This window comes from Ruditapes philippinarum, unplaced genomic scaffold (assembly GCF_026571515.1).
Source record: "Ruditapes philippinarum isolate M1 unplaced genomic scaffold, ASM2657151v2 ctg8665_1_1_1_1, whole genome shotgun sequence".
Classification (NCBI taxonomy): domain Eukaryota; kingdom Metazoa; phylum Mollusca; class Bivalvia; order Venerida; family Veneridae; genus Ruditapes; species Ruditapes philippinarum.
In genome coordinates, this window is record NW_026861400.1 from 32,875 (window position 1) to 40,738 (window position 7,864).

General features: G+C 32.7%; 1 protein-coding gene across 1 annotated transcript in view; it reads right to left on the reverse strand.

Annotated features, from left to right (window-relative positions):
* LOC132715498 (tubulin-folding cofactor B-like) overlaps window positions 1–6,431 on the reverse strand; it is a gene marked incomplete at its 3' end in the record, with an annotated part of 28,521 nt that extends 22,090 nt beyond the window's left edge. Inside the window, exon 1 of the mRNA XM_060698502.1 lies at window positions 6,234–6,431. Within this exon, the coding sequence (XP_060554485.1) occupies window positions 6,234–6,362 (129 nt within the window). The remainder of the gene's footprint in view (window positions 1–6,233) is intronic.
* Window positions 6,432–7,864: the final 1,433 nt, after the last annotated feature.

Here is a 7,864-nt window from a genome sequence, read left to right on the forward strand (position 1 = left end):
TAGTGAGAAAAAATGTATAATGTTAAGAAAAAATATAATTGTGGTGATAGAATTTATGTTTTCGATGAGTTGCTGGACCGCTAAGGACTGCTCAGGTGCGCAAAGAACTGCTAGGGAGGCACAAAGGACCTTAAATTACTTCCTAGGGCATTCTTATAATATATGGTAGTATGTTTAGTGAGAAAAAAGGTATAATTTTAAGAAAAATATAATTGTGGTGATAGATTTTATGTTTTCGATGAGTTGCCAGACCGCTAAGGACTGCTCATGTGCGCAAAGAACTGCTGGGAGGCACAAAGGACCTTAAATTACTTCCTAGGGCATTCTTATAATATATGGTAGTATGTTTAGTGAGAAAAAATGTATAATTTGAAGAAAAAATATAATTGTGGTGATAGATTTTTATGTTTTCGATGAGTTGCCAGACCGCTAAGGACTGCTCATGTGCGCAAAGAACTGCTAGGGAGGCACAAAGGACCTTAAATTACTTCCTAGGGCATTCTTATAATATATGGTAGTATGTTTAGTGAGAAAAAAGGTATAATTTTAAGAAAAAACATAATTGTGGTGATAGAATTTATGTTTTCGATGAGTTGCCAGACCGCTAAGGACTGCTCATGTGCGCAAAGAACTGCTAGGGAGGCACAAAGGACCTTTAGTTACTTCCTAGGGCATTATTATAATATATTGTAGTAGGTTTATAGATAAACTAGAACTCCGCGAGTCGGATGTGTCGCCTTGTGAACAATGTAGTTTAGGGGAAATGGCCAGGACAAAAATGAAATATGAAAAATAACAAAGGGCAATAACTAAAAAAATAATAAGTGCAGAGCAGCAGTTTCTGTACACTGCACTTCTTATCAATAAGATCTTTCATTCTATGATGTTTCAAGTAAATAGCTTTCATACTCGAGGAGAAATGACCAGGACAAAAATAAAGTTAAGAAAATCAACAAAGGGCAATAACTCAAAAATAAGAAATGCAGAGTATCAGTTCTTATGCACTGCACTTCTTTTTAATGAGATCTATCATCCTATGAAGTTTCAAGTCCATAACTTTTATACTTTCGGAGAAATGGCCTGGACAAAAATTAAGTATGAAAATTAACAAAGGGCCATAACTCAAAAATTAAGAAATGCAGAGTACCGATTCTTGTGCACTGCACTTCTTAATAATGAGATCTATTATCCTATGAAGTTTCAAGTCCATAGCTTTTATACTTAAGGAGAAATGGCCCGGACAAAATTAAAGTATGAAAATAAACAAAGGGCAATAACTCAAAAAAATAAGAAATGCAGAGTTCCAGTTCTTGTGCACTGCACTTCTTCTTAATGAGACCTATCATCCTATGAAGTTTCAAGTCCATGGCTTTTATACATTAGGAGAAATGGCCCGGACAAAAATAAAGTATGAAAATTAACAAAGGGCAATAACTCAAAAATTAGGAAGTGCAGAGTACTGGTTCTTGTGCACTGCACTTCTTAATAATGAGATCTATCATCCTATGAAGTTTCAAGTCCATAGCTTTTTTAGTTGAAGAGAAATGGCCCGGACAAAATTAAAGTATGAAAATAAACAAAGGGCAATAACTCAAAAAATAAGAAATGCAGAGTTCCAGTTCTTGTGCACTGCACTTCTTCTTAATGAGACCTATCATCCTATGAAGTTTCAAGTCCATGGCTTTTATACATTAGGAGAAATGGCCCGGACAAAAATAAAGTATGAAAATTAACAAAGGGCAATAACTCAAAAATTAGGAAGTGCAGAGTACTGGTTCTTGTGCACTGCACTTCTTAATAATGAGATCTATCATCCTATGAAGTTTCAAGTCCATAGCTTTTTTAGTTGAAGAGAAATGGCCCGGACAAAATTAAAGTATGAAAATTAACAAAAGGGCAATAACTCAAAAAATAAGAACTGCAGAGTACCGGTCCTTGTGCACTGCACTTCGGGTTATTGAAAGAAGCATGCATACCAAGTTTGAAGTCAATCAGACTTATAGTGACTGAGTTATGCTCCGGACAAGCTTTAGGGGACGCCGACAACGACGCCGACAACGACACCGACAACGACGCCGACACAGACGCCGCCGACGAAAGTAACCCCTATATGTCACCTTTTCAAGGCGACACAAAAATGTAATATTTTAAGATAAAAAATAATTTTGGTGATAGAATTTATGTTTTCGATGAATTGGAGGACCGCTAAGGGGCAAAAAGGACTGCTAGGGAGGCACAAAAGACCTTAAATTAATAATTATTAGAGTATAGTAATTCTATTTAATTTTGTTTAGTGATCTTTCTATTTTTATGTATTTTGGTGTTGATTATTATGTTTTGGATGAGTAACAGGACTGCATAGGATGTGAAAATTGACTAGGTCTTTAAGTAAATGCTCTTATGTTAAGTGGTAGGATACATATATAGAGGATATTGAATGAGTGTAGTTTAATACTAAATTTATTGAAAGAGTTGAATAAAATCATATTATGCGAGCTGTGGCGAGCATAATACTGTTTTATTCAATGAGTTCAATATTAATTTAGAATTGAATCTACACAAATATAATATTCTATTTATCACATATACAAAATAAGAACAGTGAACTGTTAAAATGAGTAATTCTACAATGACGCGCCCATAGTGTAACGCTATGTTTATATATAGCGCAAATGACGTCATGTCAAAGTGTTATTACACTAGTGTAATATCGTTTTTATTAAATGGCTTTATTACTCTCCTGCGCCGGGGTTTATGTGATAAAAATATATATATATAAATATTTTTTTTAAGGAACTGAAGTGGACAGATGTAACAGAAATGAGCAAATGATTCTTTTTACAATAACACTAAACTTATCTTGTTCTTATGTTGTATGATATGGAAGTAGTTAGCTTTGCAACTGTACATAGAAATATTTCACACTAAAATTAAATAGAATAATCATAACAGAATGATAAATCTTATCAGGCTATATATTCACAGAAAACTATTAAAGTAGGGTATATAGAATGTTGAAGTGACATTGTGGTTAAAATTAATCAATGGTTAAAACATAGATTCTTTAAGATCATTCTTTTTACTTCAATAAAAAACAAATCATCTATCCCAGCCCTCATAAAACAGTGGGATAAGGATCCTAACTATATACATACAGATTGGGCTGGCACATTATGGAAGTTAACAAAGCTGTATATTGGGAGCTGTGTATTGTATGTGTGATATATTACAAACCAGTGGGGTGCCAATATAGGGTGGTATACTTCAAAACAGTGGGAGGGACTTTCTGTTAGAGAATGCCTATTAAGTAGGCTGTAGATCAATAAAGTCTAAGGATCTATTGAACATCATTTTTTTATTGGCCAAATATATAGTCAATGAAAAAAAACAACCAAAAAACAAATATATTTCACCACCCTGAATAAAGTATTTGTCTCCATATTCCAGCACATTGTCATATCACTTGACCAATATAATTATTATAAGAAATGGAAGAAGATCATAAGAAAAAGGATTTTAATATATGGTTATGACCCCAGTAATGAAAAAGTGATAATAATTAAAATTTGTTTGTAAACAAAGTCCTAAACAAATATTTTGACTCTATAAATTTTAATGAATGATCAGCTGTCGATTTATACTGAAACATTAACATAGAGAACTATCAATACTGGGAAATAATGAACTTATATAACACTGAATCATAATAACATCTTCATATAATAATGTTACTGACATTTCACATAAATAAAAATAAAATTTCATCAATTGGTAGTAATAAATTACAACAATTTAAAAGCAGATCTGTAAATTTTTTAATGAAAATTTTTTATTTGTTGGTATTTACTATTTTAGTAAATAGAAATTCAAGCTTATGACAACTTATAATTTACTTCAGCCTGTATAAATCTATTAAAAACATAAATTTTGATTATATCACTATATATTGTTTTGTAAATATATATAGAAAGTTTACTGTCTGTATGATAATTTTCTTTAACACATTATCTGGAAATAAAGAATCTTCCTTTCATTATCAATGTTCTTATTTAATTTCAGAACAGTTCATTCAAATGTCTATGCAACTTTTCATTTTAAATACAAAAAGAAAGGAACTCCTTGATCAAGGAGCTTGATTCTATGTATTTTTGCTGAAATTTGTTCTATTTTGTTTACATTAATTGAACATTATGTACTATTTAAAGCAAATAAAGCTATTATCATTATATTAAAACCAAAATCCCAGGGACTATGAGATTTGAACATCTAGTGTAACATTTCCCCCCAAAAATGTAACAAACGCCTCCCTGCGGCGTGTAATTTCTGGGTTTTCGAACAAAAAAGGATTAGAAAGTCATATAATTTTTGATGTTTTTTTTTTTAGGAAATGTGTTTGCATATTTGATTTAAGAATGATTTGGTGTTTGTATCTTGTTTTAAGATTGACAATTTGCAGAATATTCATCCAAATAGTTATCCTTTCTGTGATATTTAAATAACTTTATTATTTGACATAGATAGTCCATTTACTGTGCAGAAGGGACAATTTGTTCAGCCAATATACACATTTTCAACATACATGTATATGAAAAAAATGCGATCGATTCATAATGATATGTGTTTGTATATATATTCTTTTTATATGTGCTTGTACATTTATATGTAAAGTCAGGATCTGTGTTCATGTATATAAATATTATTATGTGTGTTTAAGACCGGCTTCATAATTGATATATGCTTAAACATTAATATGTATACTTGCTTTTTTGTCAGGGACCTGGGTATGTCTTTGTAATATAGTAGTTATGGTATTTTAAGGTCCTTTGTGCCTCCTTAGGAAATATTTTAAGGTCCCTAGCTGTCCTTTCGCACCTGAGCAGTCCTTAGCGGTCCTGCAAACTCATCGAAAGCATAAATTCTATCACCAAAAATTATATTTTTTCTTACAATAATACATTTTTGTCTATAAACTTACTACCATATATTATAAGAATGTTCTAGGAGGGATTTGAAGGTCCTTTGTGCCTCCCTAGCAGTTTTTAGTGCACCTGAGCAGTCCTTAGCGGTCCGACAACTCTTCAAAACATAAATTTTATCACTAAAATGATATTTTTTCTTAAAAATAATACATTTTTTGTCACTAAACATACTACCTTGTATTATAAGAATGCCCTTACAGGTATTTTAAGGTCCTTTGTGCCTCCTTAGGAAATATTTTAAGGTCCCTAGCAGTCCTTTTCGCACCTGAGCAGTCCTTAGCGGTCCTGCAACTCATCGAAAGCATAAATTCTATCACCAAAAATTATATTTTTTTCTTACAATAATACACTTTTGTCTATTAACTTACTACCATATATTATAAGAATGTTCTAGGAGGGATTTGAAGGTCCTTTGTGCCTCCCTAGCAGTTGTTAGTGCACCTGAGCAGTCCTTAGCGGTCCGACAACTCTTCAAAAACATGAATTTTATCACTATAATGATATTTTTCCTTAAATTTATACATTTTTTATCACATAAACATACTACCATGTATTATAAGAATGCCCTTACAGGTATTTTAAGGTCCTTTGTGCCTCCTTAGGAAATATTTTAAGGTCCCTAGCAGTCCTTTTCGCACCTGAGCAGTCCTTAGCGGTCCTGCAACTCATCGAAAGCATAAATTCTATCACCAAAATTATATTTTTTTCTTACAAAAATACATTTTTGTCTATTAACTTACTACCATATATTATAAGAATGTTCTAGGAGGGATTTGAAGGTCCTTTGTGCCTCCCTAGCAGTTGTTAGTGCACCTGAGCAGTCCTTAGCGGTCCTACAACTCTTCAAAAACATGAATTTGATCACTAAAATGATATTTTCCTTAAAATTATACATTTTTTGTCACTAAACATACTACCTTGTATTATAAGAATGCCCTAGGAGGTATTTTAAGGTCCTTTGTGCCTCCCTAGCAGTCTTTTGTGTATCTGAGCAGTCCTTAGCGGTCCGACAACTCATAAAATTTTCACCAAAATCATATTTTTTCTTAAAATTATAATTTTTTTTTCACTAAAAATAATACCATGTAATATAAGAATGGCCTAGGAGGTATTTTAAGGTCCTTTGTGCCTCTTTAGTAGTCCTTTGTGGCTCCTTAGCAGTCCTTAGCGGTCCTTAGCAGTGTTTAGTAGGACCCAGCCTAGGTATGCCCCCCCCCCCCCCCCGGCCCTGGACATTTCGCTTAAATTTTCTACCTTCAAATCCTTTATCTGTAAATTCTTCTGAAATCTTCTCTCACTACCGAAGCTATTGAGAGAACTTGATACATTTACAGTCACCACGCTCTGTGTTATCACAGAAAAGTCCTGAGGAGCTGCTTCCATTTTTGACTGTTGTTTACAAACACACTCGCATTCGTCGAGAATATTCTGAGAGTTGTGCCCCTTGACAAATTTAATACCTCGAGGTTTCAACAGCCTAATTTAATAAGTACAAATGTGTATGTTAAATAGACATACTGCAGTAGGCCTATGATTACTGTTTATACTAGAGTAGCATTTTGCAATTTTATTTTGCATGTTTAAGAAGAATGTGGAACTCCAAATCTACATACTCAAATAATTAAAGATGTCTTTGCTCTAAAGTACTATACAGTACAGTACACCTGAGTTAACCCGGCCTCAAGTCAATCCGGCCCCAAAATTAGTCAATCCGGCCCCACATTATTTCTATTTGGTTAATGCGGCCCCAAAATCGGTTAAATTAAAATTGATTTTCAGAGAATATTTTATTTTTTCTTGCATATCAGACAGGATTATCTACCGTTTACACCGGACCGGTGCTAGAAAACCCTGTCTTACACCCCCATGTAAGACAAGTCGCGTCCTTAAATGGCGTCATTGCCGCGCGCCTTTTATGAATGAATTGCGTTCTTAGAATGACGTCACTTAACCGTTATGAATGAAGTTGTAAGTTCATAAGCTGCTATTAGAAAAAAAGTGCGTAATGAAAATATCAGTTTTCGTACTTTCTGTTCTGAAAATAATTGATATGCAATATGCAAGAAAAAGAATCAAACACCAGCTGTCGGTGCAGAAGGGAATATCTAGCTCTCGGGTAACTGTTTAGCGGTAACTCGGCAAAGCCTCGTTACCGCCGTAAACAGTCACCCTCGAGCTATTGTAAGATTCATATAATCACACACCACTCTGTAAAATGTATTGCACGGCCTAGCATATATTTTGACGTGACGTCATTAGCGTTATACAAACATAGTGTAAAGACGCGCTAATATTAGCGTTATACTAAAGGCGCGTCAATGAAAAACGACTCTTATTTCACTTTAAACGGTCTTTATTTTGGGTATGTGATAAATAGAATATTGATGGTTGAATGATGAGAGGTTTAAATGAAAGACAAAATTGTGAAATTTTATTTTTAACGACATGAAAATTCTATTTATACTAAATTAAGAAAGATATTAATAGAATAATAAAAAAAGAGAAAAAAATTAATGAACAATAAAGACATATTATAAGTATCAATTTGAATATTGAAACAGAGTCATATATATAACATGTTATCTACATCTCTGATTGAAATCACTACCAGTACTGTTGTTAGTATTTTTATAGAAAAAAAATGGGATCAACAAGTGTTACATTTATTAAGTTGATTTAACAAAGAAATGTGAAATTTATTACAAAGTGTACTAGTTACAAAAAATATGGAGCTTGTTATGACAAAGAAATTAAACTAAAGTTCATGTTTTCATATTGCTAATTAATCAAAATATCTGTAAATGATCGTTGTTTCAATATATAATTTATGTAAAAAAATAATTAAATTTAAACAAGAGCACCGCTAGGCGGAACATTATATGCCC